Source organism: Propithecus coquereli, unplaced genomic scaffold (genome assembly GCF_000956105.1).
Source record: "Propithecus coquereli isolate 6110/MARCELLA unplaced genomic scaffold, Pcoq_1.0 Scaffold155, whole genome shotgun sequence".
Lineage (NCBI taxonomy): Eukaryota > Metazoa > Chordata > Mammalia > Primates > Indriidae > Propithecus > Propithecus coquereli.
Genome location: NW_012139969.1, coordinates 3,276,725 through 3,298,861, shown reverse-complemented (window position 1 = coordinate 3,298,861; position 22,137 = coordinate 3,276,725). Strand labels below are relative to the sequence as shown.

General features: G+C 46.5%; 1 protein-coding gene across 3 annotated transcripts in view; it reads right to left on the bottom strand.

The window, feature by feature from the left end:
• The window catches only part of CELF6 (CUGBP, Elav-like family member 6), a 31,151-nt gene extending 9,072 nt beyond the window's left edge, over positions 1-22,079 (bottom strand). For 2 of the 3 annotated variants that reach the window (XM_012640565.1, XM_012640566.1), the window contains exons 1-3: positions 21,752-22,079; positions 17,995-18,077; positions 9,292-9,340 (exon numbers count right to left, since the gene is read on the bottom strand). In XM_012640565.1, coding sequence (XP_012496019.1) covers positions 9,292-9,340; positions 17,995-18,077; positions 21,752-22,013 — 394 coding nt within the window. In that variant the 5' untranslated portion in view covers positions 22,014-22,079. Of the gene's footprint in view, positions 1-9,291; positions 9,341-10,459; positions 10,635-17,994; positions 18,078-21,751 lie in introns of those variants that run through there. The other variant, XM_012640567.1, reaches the window with a different exon arrangement.
• Positions 22,080-22,137: the final 58 nt, after the last annotated feature.

Below are 22,137 nucleotides of genomic sequence, written 5' to 3'. Positions count from 1 at the left end.
AAGGAGGACCAGGAAAGTGAGGTATGGAAATATCCAGACAAGTAGAGTCTCCCGGCCAGATCTGGCAGGCATCAACAGGGACTTTAACTCCACACAAAAAACTGGCAGAACTAGTAAGTGAATTCAGCAAAGTTGCAAGATACAAAATTAGCATGCCAAAATCAGTTGTCTTTCCATACACTAGCAATGAACAATCTGAAATGAAAATTAAGTAAACGGTACTATTTATGATAGCGTCAAAAAGAATAAAATACTGAGGAATGAACTTAACCAAGGAGGTAAAAGACTTGTACATTGAAAACTATAAGATGTTGTTGAAAGATATTAAAGAAGACACAAATAAGTGGAAAGACATTCTGTGTTCATGGATTGGAAGACTTAATATTTTTAAGATGTCAATACTACACAAAGTGATCTCCAGGTTTAATGTAATCTTTATCAAAATTCCAATGGCATTTTTTACAGATATAGAAAAATCCATTCTAAAATTTCTATGGAATCTCAAGGGACCCTGAATAGCCAACAATCTTGAAAAAGAAGAATAATTCTCTAATTTCAAAACGTATTACAAAATTATAGTAATCACAACTGTGGTACTGGCATAAATACAAACATATAGACCAATGGAATAGAATAAAAATCCCAGAAATAAACACTCACATATATGGTCAAATGATTTTCAAAAGGGTGGCAAGACCATTCAGTGGGGAAAGGACAGTCTTCAATAAATGAGGTTGGGAAAAATGGATATTCGCATGTAAAAGAATGAAGTTAGACCCTTACCTGATAGCATATACAAAAATTTAACTGAAAATGGATCAAAGCCCTAAATGTAAGAGCTACAATTTAAGAACCTTGTTTTTTTTTTTTTTTTTTTTTGAGATAGGGTCTCACTCTGTTGCCTGGGCTAGAGTGTAGTGGCATCATCGTACCTCACAGCAACCTCAAACTCCTCGGCTCAAGCGATCCTCCTGCCCTAGCCTCCCGAGTAGTTGGGACTACTGGCATGTGCTACCATGCCTTGTAGAGACGGGTTGCTCAGGCTGGTCTCGAACTCCTGGCCTCAAGTGATCCTCCTGCCTTGGCCTCCCAAAAGTGCCAGGATTACAGGCGTGAGCCACTACTCCTGGGCTAAAACAGTAGAACTCTTAGAAGAAAAGTTAGGGGGGAAAACTTTATGACTGGATTTGGTAATGATTTCTTGGATATGATATCAAAAGCACAGGTAACAAAAGTAAAAATAAATAAATTGGACTACATCAGAATTTAAAACTTTAATGAGGATCCACTGGAGGGTATAAAAAAATTAAAAACTTCTGTGTATCAAAGGATACAATCAATAGAGTGAAAAAGCAACCTATGGAATGGTAGAAAATATTTGTAAATAATGTATCTGATAAAGGTAACATGGCACCATTTTCCAAGGTTTCCTATTATAACAACACTTGATGAACATCCTAGTTTCCATCCTTTCTATCCAAATTTGTGGCTGGGGCCACTCTTTCTAATTCTGTTTCTGGCCTTGATACAGTCCTGTACACACTGAGTGCTCACAAGTACAAGTGGCCTCAGAAAGCTGGACTCTTTTTACTTAAAAATATCCAAAATGCATAAAGAACTCCTGCAACTAAACCATAACAAAAAAACCAAACAAACCCTGATTTAAAAAGAGGCAAAGGACTTGAATAAGCATTTCCCCAAAGAAGATATACAAATGGATAACAAGCATATAAAAGATGCTGAACATGACTAATTATTAGAGAAATGCAAATCAGACTTACAATGAGATACTATATCACACCCATTAGAATGACTACTATTAAAGAAACAAATTAACAGTTGGCAAGGATGTGAAGAAATTGGAGCCCTTGTGCACTGTTGGTGGGAATGTAAAATGATGCAGCTGCTACAGAAAACAGTATGATAGTTCCTCAAAAAATTAAAAATAGAATTACCATATGATTTAGCAATACCTTTCCTGGGAATATATCCAAAAGCATTGAAAGCAGTTTTTTAAAAAAATTCATTTATTATTTTATTTTTAATTGACACATAATAATTTTATATTTATGGGGTACAGTATGATGTATGTGTACTTTGTGGAATGATTAAATCAAACTGGTTAACGTATTCATCACCTCACCTACTTATTTTTTTTACCACTTATCATTTTTTTTTATTGCGAGAATGATTTAAGTCTACTAGCAATTTTGCACCATTTGACTACCATCTCCCCTTTCTCCTACCTACCCCCTGCTGCCCCTAACCTCTGATCAGGCTACTGTCTGCTTCTGTGAGTCCCACTGTCTTAGATCCCACACACATGTGAGATCATGCAGTATTTGGTTTTTGTGTGTGTGCCTGGGCAAGCAGGGTCTTGAAGAGATATTTGTACACCTGTCCATAGTCACAGCAATATTAATCGCAACAACCAAAAGGTGGAAGCAACCCAAATGTCCGTCAATAGATGGATGGATTAACAAAATATAGTGTATACATACAACAAACTCAGCCTTAAAACGGAAGGAAATTCTGACACATCCTACAATATGGATGAACCCTGAAGACATGTCAAGTGAAATAAGCCAGGCACAAAAAGACAACTACTGTCTGATTTTACTCATATCAAGTATCTACAGTAGTCAAACTCAGAAACAGAAAGTAGCATGGTGGTTGCCAGGAGCCGCAGGGAGGGGAAAATTGGGAGCTGTTTAACAGATACAGAGTTTCAGTTTTGGAAGATGTAAAAGTTCTGGAGATTGGTTACATGACAATGTGAACACACTTACATTTCTGGGTACAATGTGATGTTTTGACATATGTATACTTTGTGGAATGAACACTAATAACTGTACATGTAAAAATGGTAAATTTCATGTGTATTTTACCATAAAAAAATAAAGAAGGGCTTTAAGAAGAGCTGCAACAAAGACATTTAGACTGAGAAACAGAGCAGATTCCACTGTCCCTTCCTCCAGATCAGGAGAGCCCCGAGGGGAGTAGAAAAGGTAGACCAAGCCTGGGTTTCCAGGTCCCCTTAAGAGAGAAGACTTTGAGCTCCAGAAATGCATTTTCCTTATGCAGGCTGCACACCTGTACCTGGAGAGCAGTGTCACATCATGGGGGCTCGCTAGAGGTTCAGCCTCAGCTGCTGACCAGAAGTGTTAAGACAATCAGCCCCGGCTGATCTGCTCTGAGCTGAGCTGAAGGGAAGCGCCTCTCATTCCCTTTGGAGGCAGAATATGTTTCAGGAAGCGAAGAGTTAACTTGCAGAAAGTCTCAAGCAGTGCTGTGAAACCTATCCAGTCAGGTATTAGTTGTAAAAATACTTTTTAGAATGAAATAAGTCTAAGGGTCAAAGACAAGGTATCACTGTCAACCGACTCTGCTAGAACAGTTGTTGCCGAAGTCCATTAGGTCAGAGAGTATTTCCCAGTATTATGAAATTCTAAAAATTCTCCCTCAAAATTCAACTTTAACTCAAAGATTACTTGATAAACACTGGATAAAATGGAATCCTAGAAAAAATTTGGAAAAGATGGCTCACCTCGTAAGACAGTAATATATATGTTTATTACTCAAAATCCAGGTTGGTATCTAACCAAACCTCTACAAGTTCAGGCAGAAATTGCTTAAACAATTATAGGGTGGTTATAGGAGGGTTAATGTCATAACAGATAATTGGCTTTTGAGTTAAACCAAATTTCAACATTAAAAAAGAGATGCCTCAAAGTGTATTTAAAAATCCTCGGCCGGGCGCGGCAGCTCACGCCTGTAATCCTAGCACTCTGAGAGGCCGAGGCGGGCAGATTGTTTGAGCTCAGGAGTTCGAGACCAGCCTGAGCAAGAGCGAGACCCCCGTCTCTACTAAAAATAGAAAGAAATTAATCGGACAACTAAAAATATATAGAAAAAATTAGTCAGTCATGGTGGCGCATGCCTGTAGTCCCAGCTACTCGGGAGGCTGAGGGAGGAGGATCGCTTGAGCCCAGGAGTTTGAGGTTGCTGTGAGCTAGGCTGACGCCACGGCACTCTAGCCTGGGCAAAAGAGTAAGACTTTGTCTCAAAAAAAAAAAAAAAATCCTCAGAGAATGTTTTAAATTTGAAAGTTAAAAACAAATAAAATGCATGCATGAATTGCATGGAAAGTGCATGAATTGATCACAACCTATTTCTGTACCTTAGGCATCTTGGATACATAAATATTTGCTGAGTAAAATATACAGCCAAGTTCAGAAGTCAACAAGTCCAATCAACATTGTGATTTATAAGTTTGTTGATTCTATGTTATGAAATTTGAAAGAAAGAATAAATAGTTCAATTAGTTTGAAGATTTTGCCTTATGACCTAAAAAAAATACTTTTCCTATAAGATTGCTACTTACAGTTTAACTTATAATTAGTGTTTCCAAAGTAGAGATACTGTAATTTAGAAAAAATCAACCATAGTCCCGATGCTGAATGGTAGACTTAGTTACCATTGTCTGAGGGATTTGGGGATCCCGACCTCTAACCTCATGTAATTTGCGGTTAACATAGTGGCTGATGCCTGTAATCCTAGCACTTTGGGAGGCTGAGGTGGGAGGATCGCTTGAGGCCAGGAGTTCAAGACCAGCTTGAACAAGAGCGAAACTGTTTCTACCAAAGTAATAGAAAAATTACCCAGGTGTAGTGGCGCACATCTGTAGTCTCAGCTACTCGAAGCTGAGGGAGGAGGATCACTTGAGCCCAGGAGTTTGAGGTTACAGTGAGCTCTGATGATGCCACCGCACTCTAGCCCAGGAGACAGAGTAAGACTCTGTCTCAAAAAAAAAAAAAAGAACCTTGAATTTTAAATGTTCACATTCAAATGCATCCAAATGCTGAGGGAAAAAGTTTTTGACACTGTATATTTAATGTAAAAATGGGTGCCTTTAGTATGTTAGGAGACAGTTTCATTTTGGAAAGTTAGATGCATTTTCCTTTAATAGTATCCTGCTCAATGTGTAACTGCCACAGGATGTAAAATAGGCTTAGAGAGTGGAGTATAGGAACAGCGTGGAATTTAGCTGCAGAATTTATGGAAACTGGCTGGGATACATTAAAGGGCTGCTATAATGTAGTCCACGAAGGCCCAGATGCACATCTAGCACTCTGAGAAAAGTGCCACCAAGGCTGTGAGGGACGGCCGTGGAGGAAGAGGACCCTGGCACCTTCTACCCAGCAGATCTTGTTGTATGGCTACTATTACTGTATTGTAGGCACGGAACTGACAAGTGTTACTAATAGCTTCTAAAAGTAATACAACATACAGCATGTACGTAGGTTATTTCAAACACAAACCTCATGTTTACTGATTGAAGAAAGTGTTTCAACGAGGAGGGAAGTCATTGAAGACTAGACAGGTTAGGGAAGATTTAGCTGAAGAAAAGGGACCTTGAAAGGTGAATATATTTTGGATTAGAAAGGACTAACTGTTTAGCTACTTACTGAAGACAGCAAGACAGGTTTGAACATAAGAGCAGAAGGGCTGACACATGTGGGGGCTTTGTGGATGGAGCAGTGTGAACAAGAGAGTACAAAAGAAAGATTTAGAAGGGCAAGGATGACCAATCGTAGGTGGCTACGAAAGCTAATCAAAGAGGTTTGGAATTTTTTCTGTAATCCATGAGAGTCACTAGAGGTCTCTGTGTTGGTTGTGAGTGGGGCAGGCCATTGAAAAAATAAGACGAGATAAGCCAGAGGCATTTTGATGGAAGATATGTAGTAGGCTTTGATGACTTATTAAATATTGACATAAAATAGATTATTTTAGCAGTTTTAAGTTGTACTGATTAGAAATAGGATAACATTATTGACAAAAACAGAAGTTAGGAGAGGAAACTAATACTGCCTTTTCTGAAGAGGTGACATTTTTAAACATAGAATAATGGTCACTCAGTGAAGTCAATAGTTAAGAGTCATTTAATAAAATTTTATTTGGAATGAAAAAAAAAGTAAGAATACTACTACTCTGTTGCATTAGCATCAAAATTCAAGTGACAGAACACAAAGTAGCTAATTTTGCTAAGAAGCTCACATGTGCACAATAGAATCCTTCTTTATGGCAGACGGGGGGAACATGGAAGTCTTTGGGCCAAAGAAGCAATTCTAATAGGTTTGGTTAGGCTCTCACAGTGCTGGTCCACTTTTAAAAAATTAAATTATCTGCCAACATTTAATATAATTAAAATGTATATTTTTTATAAATCATGATAGTCTGGGCTCCTGTAGTATTTGAGTTGGTGATCCCTGCTTTATGGGATAGAAAATCAGATAATAATCCCTTCTAGAAGAAAATGGCAGAATTTTGGAAGATTATGTTGGCTTTGATATCCCTTAGATTATGTTTCCATTGATACTAGTATCCTTATTAGATATAGAAACTATTATTAGTCAGCCGTAAACTAAAGGATTTAATTTTAAGAATAGTAAAAAAAAGATGCAGGTTCACTGGCTTAAATATTTCAGGTCAGGTGTGACCATTAACTCTGAAGATTTATAGAATATCTGGGGTCACAGAGATAAGACTTGAATGGGACAGGATGCCCCACAATGGTGTCAAATATTAAATTTCAAAAGCAAAATCCAATACCATTTTTAAAAGTTGAGTTTCACTGGGTGTGGTGGCTCAAGCGTATAGTCCCAGCTTCTTGGGAGGCTTGAGGCCCCATCCAAGACCAGCCTGGGCAACATAGTGAGGCCCCCATCTCTAGAAAAATAAAAAAATTAGCTTGCCATGGTGGCATGTGCCTATGGTGTCCCAGCTACTCTGGAGGCTGAGACAAGAGGATCACTTGAGCCCAGGAGTTGGAGGCTGCAGTGAGCTATGATTGCACAACTGCACTCCAGCCTGGACAACAGAGCAAGACTCTGTCTCTAAAAAAAAAAAAAAAATTAAAGAAAAAAATAAAAGTTGAGTTTCTAAAGCATTAGGTTGTATTAAAATTCAGCAGAAAGTTGAACTCATTTTAGAAGAGATATATGATAGCATTGAAAGAAAGGAACACATTTTGATGAGTAATGATTATCTAATACAGATCAATTGTAGTAAAATACTTATAAATTACAAAGGCCCAACTGTTCTGCAAGACTGGATAAATGTGCCTCCTCTTTCCTAAATATATAGCAGGGAACAGTGAGGAATTGAGAGACTTGGTTGTCCAACCCTGCAAGAAGAATTATTCATGGATGCATTTGAAGTGTATGCTCCTTTTTTTTTTCTTCTTTGCTGCGCCCTGTACGCTCTTTGAGAGCCATCATTTGTCAGAAATATCTGTGTAATACATAACTGCTAAAATTTTGAGTTCTGTTGCCAGGCAGACCTCTTTTCATCCAGATCTGTATTTCCTGCTCTCTTGAACAGGTGTATAGGTGGGATGCCATGTGTACAGAATTTGTCAATGATGTGACATCGGCAAAACTTGTACAAAAAAGGAGAAGAAAATTATAAAACTCAGGCTGATGTCACTGTTTGGAGCCCAGAAGACCAAGACACATGGACTAGGCCAAGCAAAAGGATTATTGGCATGGAAGCCTCCTTAATGCAGCTGACCAAATACTGATAAGATATGCTGGACTCCATAGAGCAGGAATGCCCCAGCATTGTGGACTTAGTTCCTGAACAAGACTCTAAGTTGCACCATATTCTTCTGAGCTCTGGGGCCTTTGCACATGCTACCTATGCCTAAGACACTTGCTCCATCTCTTCTTCCTCTATCTTGACTACTTCTTGCTCATCCTTGAGATCTCAGCTTAAATATTACTATCTCTGGAAGCCCACTTTACTTCTCAGACTAGGTTAGGTGTCCCTTGTTTGTGTGTTTGTGTCCCCAAAATTCCTCCTGGTCTTCCCCCTTTGAAAAGCAGGCTCACACAGAATTATGATCCCTTGCTTACTTGTCCACATCCCCTCGCAGCCTCCGAGCTTCATGAGGCCAGGTGCCAGGTCTGCTCTGCTCACATCTGTATCCCTAATGTGGAATAAGTTACTCAGAAGATGTTGGCTGGATGGTTGAATAAACTACAGCCCAACTCATCTGCTTCTCAGCTCACTCATATACTCTTAGTTGGCTTCTCAGCTGTGGGACTGTTTCATATTTGTGGGCAGGGCTTAGACGATGGCAAACAATGGACTTGATGCCTAATAGAGTTTCCCAAGGAGCAGAAATTCTTGGGGCACGTGAACCAGAGGTTTTGTATGCATCCGGGAATGTCTGGAAAGAATGAGATGGGAAAGGAGGCTGTGTGTGTATGGAAAAAGGAGAAAACTTAGAAATATCGTTCCAAGATAAAGTGGGGGTGATAACATCTTGACCAGAGATCAAGAATCATAGCATAAAAGTCAGAGAATCTAAGAGGAGGAAGAAAGTGTTTCTTGGAGGAATAAACTCCACGATGGAACCATGAAGCCACCAGAACCCCTGTGGGTGTGGACACTGAGCGTGAAGACTGAGAGGGTGTGCAGAATTAGTAGGAGTCAATAAACGTTTGTATCAATTGAGTTCCATTCTTTCACCTTACAAAGTCATGGCTGATCTTGGGTAAGACAGGAAGAAAGTCCTACCCAAGGGAGAGAGTCAGCAGACAGGAAGGGCTAAAGGCAGATATCTTGGAGAGATATAAGACCCAATAGCAAGAAAAACACCAAGAACTGATACCAGAAGCCAATATTGCCTTGCCAGCATGGAAGCTGGCCAGACCCCAGCTGGTTGGCAGAAAACACAAGCTTTCTACCCTTCTTGTTCTTAAGGAGCACTGGTCTTTTGCTAAGGAAAGAGTGCAGCTAAAAAACTTTCAAAGACTTTCCATGGTCCTCAGCAGAGAGGACTTACTAGGACTTACAAAGTCTGTTGTACCAGCCTCATCTTTAATCAGGCAATTACAATCAAGGAATGAATGGACTGTTTTCTCTGAAATCAGAACAATCTGGAAAAGGAGAATAACCCCAACCTGATTCTTTAAAAAAAAAAAAAATTCCTGGAAGTGACACCTGGCAAATGGGCCTCTCTCCAGGGGTGAGGTGGTAAGAGCTCTATTCCCAGCAGCTGTTTCAGCCCTTTTTGCCTCTCCTGGGTCTGGGCCAGAAACCCAGCTGTCCTCGGTCTGAGCTGGGATGGCTGAGCTATTACAGGGGCTGAGCAATTCCGGGCCCCACCTGTCCCCTTGACCCAGGGAGACTCCAGTAATAAGCCGTGGGTAGGCCTGACTCCAGGAGTGGGCCCACAATCCCCTACATGGTGACACCCTGAGGTTCATCAGACAGGGAAGTTACCTCCTCGGCCCTCACTGGCAGCCGGCTTCACTTGGATCGGACGATTCATCTGAAAGACATCGGATCAACATACCCATTCAGCGTGACGGCCTGGTTCTGGAGCCCCGGCTTCTCCACCCCGGAACTCCTCAGGATCCGAGCCTGGCCCCTTTGAATTCCACACTCCACCACCCCCACACTGGGATTATAGATTTTCTCCAGTATTCCTTCCCTAGATCCAGGAATTTAGAAGGTGTCGAAACTGGAAGGGACGGGCGACGGGAACTCCGTGGCAAGCACAGGGTGGAATGCAGCGGCTAAAGAGATTCCTCTGCCGTGAGATCCGGACAGGGACTATGTGAGGCCTGTCCCTCTGGCTCCTGGATGTACTTAAAGTCTTCGAGTGAGAGGAATTGTGTGGGAGGGTAGATTTGATACTGCAGGCTTGTGTTTTATGTCTAAACCTGAGACTATGATCATTCAGATTAAACAATCTGGGAATCAGACATAGTGCTCTCTAGCCCCAATGCTGTCAGCTCATGGTTGTATGACTTGAAGTAAGCCACTCATTCAATTTTTCAAATGGGGAAAACATTTCCCAAGCTTCTGTGTCACCCTGGTCTCTACACTCACCCCCTCCATCCCCTCCCTGGGCTCCCCTTCCCCAGAGGATCCTGGAGTTTTCCAGGGCCGCCCTGCTCAGCCGTGTTTGTCTCACCCTTCCCATTCTTCCTGGGTAGTCTCATCCCCACCCACAGCCTCAGCTGCTGTCCGCACAGGGTGACTCAGAACGCTGTGTCTCCAGCCCACACTCTCTGCTGCGCTTCAGACCCATGTTCCCAGCTGCTTGCTGGACATCCCACTAGAAAGGCCCATGGGCGTCTTCACTCAACACACCCAAGCCAGAGCTCATCTTTTTGCCCAAACCTGATCCTCCTAGTCACCCAAGCAGTAAACCTGCAAAGCAGCTTGCCTTCTCCCTCCATCCCTTCCCCCTCCAACCAATTTCACCTTCTAATTCAGGAGTTCCCCGATCAGGCGTGGATAAGAATCACCCAGGAACCATATTAGACTCTTACGTTGGGGGATTGCAAAGTTTGAAAAAGCTCCTAGGTGATTTCAATATATCCCCCCACATTCCCGTCCCCCAACCACCCTGAGTGAGTTCATGATTGAACCCCCATCTCACCTTCCTCTCATGGGTGTTGTGGGGATCACATGAGGTAATGGGGACGCAAAAGGTCTTTGTAAACTGCCAAGAGCTGGGTGCGTGGGATGTGAGGAATTATTGTTGGGGGGCAGACAGCTGAGTGCCGGGAGGAAAGAACAGCGGCCTTCCTGTTCGTGGAGGAAGGGGTACTGATGCCCATCTGGCCTGAGAAGGTGATGATCTGACCCCCTCCCCTCAGGAAATGCACTGCTTCTGCACCAATCAGGGGCCACTCCATCCCTTACCAATGTGCTCGTTGCCGAGACGACAGGCAGCTTCCTGTTACCATAGCCACAAGTGCTACCCAGTAACCATGGTAACGCCCTGGCAGTCACAGTTGAGCAATTTCCTTCGAATCAAATTTGGGGGTGGGAGGGCTGGGGAGGACTTATTTAAAAAAAAAAAATAAAGGAAAGGGAAACAGGCCAAGCCTGAACCTGCACTGTCCCCCTGCCACCCAGGGCTCTGACACACCCACCCGCTGGTGGTGGAGCACCTGCAGTGTACCAGGCTGCGGGTGGGGGCCGAGACACCGGCAGGACTCAGGTTGCAGTCTAGAGGGGATGAAGATCAATCCAAGCAGATCAGGGAGAGCTGGACAGGGCTGGACTGGCCTGGGCCAGGGACCAGGAGGACAGGACCCGTCCCTGGGAATGGCCACCTGTGATTGTGGAGGAGAGACCAAGAGACAGAGCCATGGAGAGCAGAGCCAGAGGGAGAGACAAAGAAACACGGGAAGACAGAAATGATGGGAGAGAAAGAGATAGACCTAGAAAGGAGCGAGGAAAGAGAATTACTGGCGGAGGAGGGAAGGAAACGCGGGGATGCGGGTCAGGAAGCGGGTGCGGGAGAGGCAGCGGGGAGCCTGGTGGGGAAGGAAGAGAGGAGTGGAAGCCTAGGGTGGGGGGCAGTGAGGGTGAGCAAGACCATCATTATTTTATTAGTTCTTAAATAGATCCTGAGAATTTCTCTCTGGAGCCTAGAGTGACGAGCACATGTGACAGCAGCAGTTGCCATGGTAGCTGCCTCCCCGGCTGGGTTTCCTGAGAGATGGTGCTCACTGGTGCTCTGGGGGTCGCCCCTTTCCCTCCTCCCACCCACTTCACCGCCATTTGATGGAGAGTGGGCGTTGGGTGGTATGGACATGTCTCCTGCGGACCCGGCCCAGGCCTTCCACTACTCAGGCATGCTGCTAGCATTTCTTGAACTCTGCAGCGAGCCCCAGCCTGGGCCCTTCAGGGCAAACAGTGATGACCTCTCCTTATAGGTTTGCAGAGGGGAAGATAATGCCACCATTTCCCGAGAGCCCACTATGTGCCAGGCCCTTCCTGGGGCACTTTACAAACATTGCCTCTAAATCCTTCCAACCACTCTGCAAGGTAACACCATTGTCCCCTATTATAGATGAGAAAGCTGAGGCTGAGGGAGGTTAAGGCACTTGTCTAAGATCACATGGTAGGGAAGTGGTTGAGCTGGGATTTGCCCCTAGGTCTGCCTAACCCTGAAGTCTGTGATTTTTGCATTGTGCTTCTTGACACGAACACATATAGGGAGGCACACAGGGACCAGGGCCTTGCAGGAGTGCAAGGTAAAGAGCTGTGGGAGAGGCCGACTCCAGCTGGACACCTTCGGGGGAAGCTTCCTGAAGGAGGCAGCGTATGACTGGGGCTTTGCAGGACTGGGGTCACGGGCCATGTGGAGATAATGGGAGAGGTAGGGCTGGTGGCGGAGCACTCCAGATGGCTGGGAAAGGACAGGGAGCTGCAGGTCAGAAGTAGCAAGGGTTCAGGTGAGCACCTGGCATGCGTAGCCAGGGTAGAGCAAATTGCTTCCGAGTCAGAAAGATGTGGGTTTAAATCCTGGCTCTATCCCTGGCAACTCCTCTAAGGTCTCTGAGCCTCAGTATCCACATTAGTAAAGGAGGGAATCATGATCCTACCTCTCAGGGTTGTGGCAAAAATGACAATGGCTAGGTCCCAGTAGCTGCTCCTGATATAATAATTTTTTTTTTAATGGAAGGATATGAAACTGAAAGGTAGGCAGGGCCAGATCAGGGCAGGCTGTGAAAACCATGTCAAGGAATTTTGACTTTGTGGTATTTCAAAAGCCAGTGAGGACCCACGGAAGGATTTTAAGTAGTGGAATGACCTAGTCAGTTTTGTCTGATGAGGATCTATAGGCTGTCTCACTAGGCAGAGAAAGGAGTGGAAAGAGAGTAATTAGAGGCAAGAAGATCAAGGTAAGTGGTGAGCATGACTTGGATAGAAGGAAATGAACAGATTCAAGACATGTTTAGGAAGAATGAACTGGACTATAGTTCTTATTTTTTATCTTTATTTTTTTTTTTTTAGGGACAGAGTCTCCCAGGCTGGAGTGCAGTGGTGCAATCACAACTCATTGTAACCTCAAACTCCTGGGCTAAAGTCATCCTCCTGCCTTAGCTGCCTGAGTAGCTGAGACTACAGGTGCATGCCCCCACACCTGGCTAATTTTTTTTTTTTTGTATAGTTCCAGAGAGAGGAGGGCATGTTGGCTGACTCGTGGGTCCAGGGCTTAGGGTTTGGGGAAGTTGGCAGTTTGGGAGTTTGGAGGTACAGGGAAGTCCCTGGGGAAGGAAACCAAGAAGATGAGGACAGAGTTGAGGAGATTAGTGCTCCCAGGGCTTTGAGCATTCAGTCCCCAACAGCAGGGGTTGTGGAGGACACCTGGGACTTAGGTATGCTATGTGTGGCTGGAGGAGAAAGAGAGCAGCCCACGTGAGCTTCCTGGTCATCCTGCCCTGCCTCATCCCTGCCGTAGGCAGGGGAGGGACGTGGGAATGGGGTGAGGTGATCAGGATTCTCCTTTGAGGAAAAGAGAACATTGCCTCCTGGGCCAAGAACCTGTTGTGGGACTTCAGGTGAGCCCTTGCCCAGGCTGAGCACCTGTTCCCCTGAGAGTTTCTCAGGTGGAGTCCAGGCCCATTTCTTCAGGGACCAGCCCTGGAGGGGAAATCAAGGCAGAGAATGTCAGAAAAAACAACCTACTGCAGGCAATGGAGTAGGGCAGGTCAGAGGCAGCATAGACATGCACGAGGCCCTGGTCCTTCCGACCTGCTGAGCGGAGGAGAAGGCAATCGCCTACCTCGGCTCCCTGCTCGGCTGGTTTAGAAGTCCTGCCTTTGGGCTCAGCATTGCCCTCTTCAGACCCTTCTGTCCTGATGTCAACTATTTCTTCCACTCAGCACTCACACCCTCGGCTCTCCCTTCTCCACGGGAAGAGAGTTTAACAGAACCTGCCTGAATAAGGGACTCCTGGTGGGTCTGGGGGAGGGGTCGTGAGGTGCAGGGAAGAGTGGCACAGAAGAAAAGCAAACCTCATCATTTCAGCCACTCCCTTCTCTAATTCAATCCAGTATGAAGTCCCACTGGTTCTGGAATCTATATGGCCATCCTAAATAGCTCTCGAGTCCACCCTCTTCTCCCATTTCTGCCTCTCGCCCGCTCTAGGCCAGCATCATCATTCACCTGCACTCGAGCAACGGTGTCTTAAAGGGTCACCCTGCCTCCAGTACTGCTTTCTCTCCAACCCAACCTTCACACTGCAGCCAGGGTGATCTTTTAAAACCAGTCGCTCACTCTTTCCTTTCTAAAATCCACCCACAGCCCCCACTGCAGGCCTCCTGAGAAAGCCCAAGATCCCAAGACTGGTAGCTGAAACCTGTGAGTCTTGCTTCCCCGGCTGCCCAACACACATGACGCTCCCCACTCACAATGGAGCCCCAGCCGTCTGCTGCACGCCTTCCCCGCTGGTTTTCACGTTATCCCCAGAATTTCAGCAGCGGCCTTTGTCTTTTAGGTTTCTAGATCCTCAAATATGGTGAGATGTGATCACGATTCAGCTCAGCTGGCATCTCCTCTGCAAAGCAGCGCCTCCCTCTCCACCCCTGATGCCTCTTTCCCATGCCTGGATGTAAACCCCAGGGAGGCTCATTTCTGGGCTGGAAGCTCCTCGAGGGCAAAGACTCAGACTCATTCACGGAGTGGTTGCTAGCACATGTGGGCCTTTGAATGAATTACAAAAAGGCATTCCCCCATCCCTGGGGATGAATTAGAAAACACGTGCCCCTTCCTCTGGGCTGACAAAGCCCTGAAATGTGCGTGGTTTGGTCAATAGGGCGTGGCTAGATGTTTGCCCCCATTTGGCCTCTCCAAGCTGTTTTGTGCCAGGCACAACCTGCAGAAGCAAATGTGCTCCCCTACTCAGCTATGCCTGCCTCCTTCCCAGTGTTTGAAGGGATGGCTTTCCAAAGGAAGGAAGGTCGTGATCAGAGAGATAGACAAGGAAGGGGACACCCTCTGAATCCCAGAAAGTGGGCTGAAGTTGGGCCTCACCCTCTTCAGGTAGAACCTAAAGTGAGGCTAAAAGTAGTTCTAGCTTTATGGGGAAAAGGAGAGGGGAGTCAGGTGGGACAGACCATTAGGTTTGGAGGAAGCCCCCAGTAGGAAGCCAAGCTTTGATAGGTGACAGAAATTGGCAGGAGCAAGTGGAGGGGGGCCACGAGGCAGTCTTGGCCCATCAGACCCCATGAAATTTCCCCTAGGAGTCCAGCCTTTCTCTTTGGGGGTTGACCCAGCCTTTCCTGGTTCTATGGTGACAGTCCTGCCTGACTCCAACAGGAGCTCAGATTAAAATCTTGTCCCTGCTTCTCCAACAGGTGTCAGCTGTGCTCAGGACCCAGGGCCTGCAGAGAGGTGAGCACCCTCCTCCTGCCATGCTGGTGAGCCTGAAGCCAGGTGAATAAAGTTGCTGCTGCTGTCCCTGGCAGGCCCACAGCAAAGATTGATGACATGGACATTGCTGGGGCTGGCCAACACAGCCATCGATTTTCATTTATGAGAATAATTAAATATTAATTTTCACTTTGTTAAGCTGGGGAGGGTGAATAAAGCCAATCCTCGTTGTACCAGAGGAAGCTAGGCCACGTTGGAGGTCTACAGATGGAGGAGTGGGAGGCAGCAGATGTCCCCAGTCACCATTCTCTCTAGAACCTGAGACCCCCTCTCTGTCACCAGGGTGGCTCAGGTAACAGTGCAGTGGTTAAGTGAATGAGTCCTGGAGCCAGATTAACTGGGCTCAAAGTCCAGGTCTTCCCATTAGCAGCTATGTGATCTTGGACAAGTCAGTTGATTTTTATGACTCAGTTTCCCCATCTGTAAAATGGCAATGCCAATAACAATACCTTCTTCATCCTGTCTGAAATGCCATCGTAAAATTTTTATGAAAAAAAAAAACAATACCTTCTTCACAGAGGGTTAAGTGACTTAGAGCGTGTAGAATGCTAGGAACACTGGTATCAATACATGTTAGTTATTATTATTTTGCTTTTCTACCCCAGAAATTCTCCCAGTACTCTAGGGCCTCACAGCCCTTATCTCAGTGGCCCTCAGTTTCACAGAGCTTCCCAGGTATCCCTCATCTAGCCGAGTCCTGTGGTTTGTGGAGGAGAAGGTTTTTTTCTCCCAAAGTTTATCTAAAATTGTTTTAGTGCCTCCTATTCACTTTCAGGAAAAAGTCCAAACCCCTCAGCCTGCCGCTCAACGTTCCCTCTTCAACCACCGCCCTCACAGATCTCTCGTGTGGCCCCTGCTCACGTGGCCTCCCACACGGTCCCAGCCCCGTTCCACATCCACCTGCTCCTTCTGTCTCGGCACCTTTCCCGTGCTGTTTTCCACATGGACTGCTCCGGCTGTCTCATCCACTCTTGGTTCTAGCAGCAAAAGTCATTTGCTCCCGTGGTTAGATGAATGATGACTTCTACTACTACTCCCACTGACGCTGCTGTTACTGTTACAACTACCGCTAGCTAATCCATATTGAAGGCTCCTTTTCTGCCAAGAATAGTGCTAAGCACTTTACATGACTTAGCTCATTTAATCATTCAACAACTCTGTGAGTTCAATTTTACAGATGAGGAAACTGAGGCTTAGAGATAAAGACAAGTTCAAGGTCACAGAGCCAATGGGCGGTGGGGCCTGGATCTACACCCAGGTCTGTCTGACTCCAGAGCCTGCATACAGAGGCTTAGTGACGGTGATAAGTTGGTGTTACTTGGCAATGAGTCCCCAGGAGTGAGGTTTAAATTGCATCAGTTACTAAGATTTGTTCTAGGATCTGACACCCCATTAACAGCTTGATCAGCTCTTGGCAAAGCTGGTTCCATTGCTGGGCAGCTCCAATTCAGAGAAGTGGCTTCTTTATACTGAGCTGAGATCAGTGTCTGTTCCTTCTATTCACTGGTCCTGATCCCTGCCTTCTGGGGCCACTCAGAGAAAACCAAATTCCTCTTCAGAATCTGAAGGCAGGTACCCCCACCCAACAGTAATATTATTGAGATCTTACTCTGTGCAGGCACTTGCTAAGCTTTAATTAATCCTTACTATAGCCCAGTGAGCAGGTGTTAGTATAACCTACTTCTTATAGATAAGGAAATTGAAGCTCTAGAGTCTAATTAACGTGCCAGAGACACAGAACCGGAACTGGTAAATGGCAGGGCTGGGGTTCAAATCCAGTTCTGCGAGACTCAACAACAAGTATTTTTAATTATTATGTCATGATGCTTCCCTCTTAAAGTCCCACTATACCCTGTCTTTTCCAGTTAAATATCCCTAATTCCTTCAAACTGTCATTCCATGATACATTTTGTGTCTTCACTTCATCCTGGTCTCTCTCTGGCAGGCTAATGACTCTCTTAAATCTGAAGCCCAGAACTGGACATTGTTCCAGGTTTGGCCTGCCTAAGGCATTTGAGCTGTGCTTTGTTCTAGACACACCACTCCATGGACAAGAGAAGATGAGTCTGCATAGCATGAGTTGCTATTGGTAAACCTATGCTAAATCCTAACCACAATTTCTTTCTACCACATGGTCAGCAGGTCCTACTTTTCCTTTTGTCCAGTGATTATCCATTAGCCGAGACCAGACCAGGGACCACTGGTGCCTACACGTCTCGCTGCCCATAGAATCAGCTCTCCCTTAACTTTTAGCCAAGCATTTAAAGTGTGGAAGGAAGATAATCTTGGTGAGTCAAGGTACCCCCAAAAAACCAGTACAGGAAGAAGACCAGAAGAAAGTGCCTTCAAGGACCCTAGGACTGGAGAAAATGGGGTGCTAGCCTAGCAGAGCCTTTACCCTATGTATTTGCATACATGATCACATCAGTGACAAATGACACCTGAAGCCATGATTTTAGCCAAGGTGAAAAAATTCTAGCTTAGCCCACAACACTGATGCCTCTCCTAAAAGATGAGGTGGAACATCTCTATCAAGAGTCTTGAGCCCATTTTTTAAGCCAGAAGACTGAGTGTAACTAAGAACTTGTAGCTATTCAGGGCATAGGTCAGCCCTCTCTTAGAAAAATGACTCTGCTTCTAGTTCTTGGTCCCAACCCAGCCCCCACATGCTGCTTTGGCATGCACATAGGGCACTGTCCCCAGCCTGAGGTGATTCCCACCCCCCAACCCTGGAGGACTTACCCCTGGCAGGGTCTTCTGCTCGTGTAGTGCACTCTGGGCCTTGAGAGCAGAGTCCCGGGCGCAGTAGGTGAGGAAGGCACAGCCTGAAGAGGAAGAGGCTGGCTCAGGGGGTTTCCTGAAACCCCCAAATACTCTTCTTCAAAATACCCTATTAAGTTGCCAAACTTAAGGCCACTCTCTTTTGAACAAGGACCCTGTTTCTGAGAAGGCTTCTCTGCCTCCCACCTTCTCTGAAGGGAAGGGCTTCATGTGCCTGGGGACCTATGTCCCAGGCTCTGGTCCCTTTTCATTTGCTCCTGGCCTCCTGCCCAGGGAACATATGTACCCACACTCAGTCATTGCTCATAAAACCCCACATCTCCCTCCCTACTCCAGCCATAAGTCCAGTTGGGCTTAAACCTCCCTAAGCAGCTTTACTTTCATCTTTAACCCAGACTTCCCCTTCTGTTTTGGATTCAGACTCATGGAGTCTCCCAGGATCAGCCTCAATTCCTTCCCAACTCAGTTTCAGATGGGAGGAGGCGCAAGAGACAGAGAAGCATTTGGGGCCAACCCTGGGACCCCACAACTCCTTCCCAACACCTTTCTCCCCTAAGTTTGAAGCTGGGGAATGGATTGATTTGAGTCTTGGAAGACGGGACTGGTTTAAGGGCTTCCTCTAGGCGGAGTTTCCAGGGACTTTCTAATCCTATCCCAGGAGCTTGATCTGTCAACTCTCCCAGGGGTTCAAGATAGGGCCTCTTAAAGCATTATTGTACCCCAAATCTGGCTCTTCTAAAAGGGCCAGCAGATATGGAGTAGAGAAGGGGTCTTGGTTGAGCTAAATGATCAGGCCTACCCTCTCTTTGTTCAGCCTCAGAACCTGTAGCCTGCTAGGAAGCACTGAAATAGGGATCTCCTCCTTTCCAAACTCACCGAGCACTCATTCATTCAGAAAATACATACTGAACACTGATTATGGTGTGGTATTATGACGGGCCTGGGAATAGAGTGGCAACAAGATGGACACATTCCCTGCCCTCATGGGGATTAGATAACAAGTCATCAGGGGCACCTAATTGAGCCCAAAGGGTTGGGGAATGTCTCAATGAAGACCTTGAGTTCTCAAGAACAAGAACATTGAGTCCTCAAGAACCAGGTTAAAAAAAAAAGGGTGGTGATTGTTTCAGGCAGAGGGAATAGCATCTGTGAAGACTGAGTCAGGAATTCGGTGTGTTGGGGAAGTGGATAGAGTGGCTACTCTGGCTGAAGGCTGGTGAATGCGGGCAGAGTGAGATACGCAGGAATCAAGGCATACATAGCCTTGTAGGCCTTGGTTAGATTTTGAACTTTTTCCTAAGAGCAATTGTGACATGGTAAGTAAGATGTGTGTTTTCAAAAGAGACTGCTGAGTGTAGGGGGAGATGGACTGAAGGAGGAGAAAGCAGTTGTGGGAAGCCACAAGGAACTTGGTGCAGGTTTCCACTTAGACCTCAGAAGACTAGAAAGGTGAATGGGAGCATTTTTTTTTCTGGTGTGTTCTGTGTGGCTGTCTCTTTGCAATGGGTGGATTATCTGCCATCCACTGAGTTAAAGGGAACTTAGAGAACTCCTGCGCCAAACTCTTATCATGTCAATAGGGAAACTGAAGCCCAAAGAGTGTGTCAGTGGCAGGGCAGGGTTTGGAATTTCCTAACTCCCAGGCTGGGGTTGTATTCAAAGCACTGTTGCTGCCTCCCTCAATACCCAGCCATCAAAAGGAAAATGAGTAATTCTAGCTTTTAGATGTCACTGTTGCTGGGGAGGGGGTGGGGAGGATGTCTTGAGACCCTCCACAATCATCTTGCAAGGCAACAGTTGCCTTGGAGAGTTGCAGGTTGGTTTGGGAATAAATCACCCAATACCTGATTCCACTTACATCCTTGCTCTGTCTTTTGTCACCAAGTCATATCATCTGACGTCAGAAACCGGGCAGGGTTGCCTGTCTGAAAGGCTCAGGGGCCTAGTTTTTGCCTAAAGAAGCCTCATGTGGACTACCTGGGATAGGGGGTGGAAGAATGAAGGGAAGGAAAGACAGAAGCATGGCTTGAGGAACAGATGAATGAAAAAACAATAAGAATTCGAGGTAAATGGGGAGAGAAAGGATGAGGGAACAGTTCAGAGACTCTGGTAGTGTTTCAGTGAGAATTAAAAGTATGCTATACACTTCCCTTATTGTATAGATGGCCTACAAAGATTAGCTTTGTACTTACTGAAATCAATGTCTAGAAAATCAGAAGATAAATTGCTGTAGATGGGTGGACAGACAGGCAGGCAGTCGGGCTGCATTGCAAGGAATCCGGATGGTGTGGTCTTGTCCTTTCATGCCCCCTTTAACATAACCCCACTCTAATGGGTAGAAGCAATACCCGTAACCAGATAGTCCCAGCCCTTCTCTGGGCATTTTCTCGAAGACCCTACATTAGTGTGCCAAGGAACCCACAAGGCCTCCCAGTTGAAGAGAAGTGGCAGTCGGATTCCAGCTCCCAGCCCTTAGCAATGTACTTGCAGTTGCTACTCAAGGCCCACCACTTCTCTCTTATGAAGATCATGAAGGATAGTTGGTGACCCTTCCCCACCAAAACCTGAAACCACAGCATGGCGGCGGTGGTGGGGAGATAAAGGTGTTTCTCCTCAAATCATTTCCCCTTCTCTTGCCCATGTATGACATGTGACTCCGGCTCTCTTACTCCAGCCTAGCCTAGACAGTCTTTTCTGCGTGTAAACAAGCCTCCTCCCTCTCTCTACAGGAAGAAAGGGGTGTGGCTGGACAGGATGCGGTGCCTCTGTCTCTCTAGCAAGGGCAGGGAGAAGATCCCCTTCTGCCTCTTCAGCCTGACCCACCCTGAGAGTTCTCTGGTCTGGGACCGACCTGTGAGAGAGGGAAAGCAGGAGGCCATAAAGGGGACTCGGCAGGAGCAAAGAAGAGGCACAGGAGTCAGGGGAGTTAGGGGATGAAAGAAGTGTAGATTCAGCTAAGGGAAATCTAAGACGAAGGGGACAAACTGTGGTGGGAGTTCTCAGCTGAGGTCAGGGTTCTGGATTCAAATCAGAAGAGGTGGAGAGTGTTGGGATTTTGGCAAAGGGTAGGAGATATTGGGGTTATTGTCAAACACACGGGGGGCATTTGGAACTAAGAGCCTCCTGGGAGGTGAATTGGATTTCGTCAGTTAGACAGGCCTCGGTTCCGAAGAAGGGGAGAGTTTGGGTCTGTGGGTTTTAGGTTGGCCGTCTGAGAGTCAAAAGAAGGCTCTGGGTGTTGGCTGGATTTGGAGGCCAGAGGAGGGGTGCAAGTCCAAGACGTGTGTGGGTGGTTAGGACTCAGTGGGGTGGAACCAGGTGGAGGGTTCAGAAATGCTTGGGTCCAGGGTTTGGGAGATTGAGGGTATTAGAGATCTAGATGGTGGAATAAGTTTCTAAATTCCAGGATTTGGGACGTCTGGTGGGAGGGATGGCGGAGAGGTCCAAGTGAAAGGTAGAGACTGTTGGGATGTGACAGGTGGAGGGTAGGGATTTGGAGGTTAGAGTGGAGAACAAACATGTTAGGGGACCGAAGTGATGATCAGAGGGAGGGTGTCAGAGAGAAAATTCTGGGTTGGGGACTCTGTGATCTGGTGAGGGGGCTGGGCTGAGGTGGGGCTGATATCGGACTGGCTTTAGGCAGGGCTGGGGTTGGGGCCGGGCCACACTCTAATCGGATTGGGGCTGGGCTGGGCTGGGCTGGGCTGACCCCGCGCACCTTTGTGGAGGCCGGTGAGCCGGTCCTTCAGCACCGTCAGCTCGTAGATGCGGCCGAACTCCTCGAACAGCGGCTTGAGGTCCTGTTCGTCCAAGCCCCGCGGGATCTGCCCCACGAAGAGCTTGATGGCGTCGTGGTCCTTGATAGGCACGGCGGGACCCGGGTTCAGCCCGCTCATGCCGACGCCGCTGTCCGCGGTGCTGAAACCCAGGCGCGGGCTGGGGCCGGCGGGCGGCGCTGACCCTCCGGGCGCCGCGGCCATATCCCCGCCCGGTCCGCCCTCCCGCCTGTCCCGCCGGTTCCGCCTGTCCCGCCGTCCCCTCCCTGGACCGGTGGCGAGGGCCAGGGGAGGGGGCGGGGCCCGCGCGGCGTGGGCGGGGGGGCTA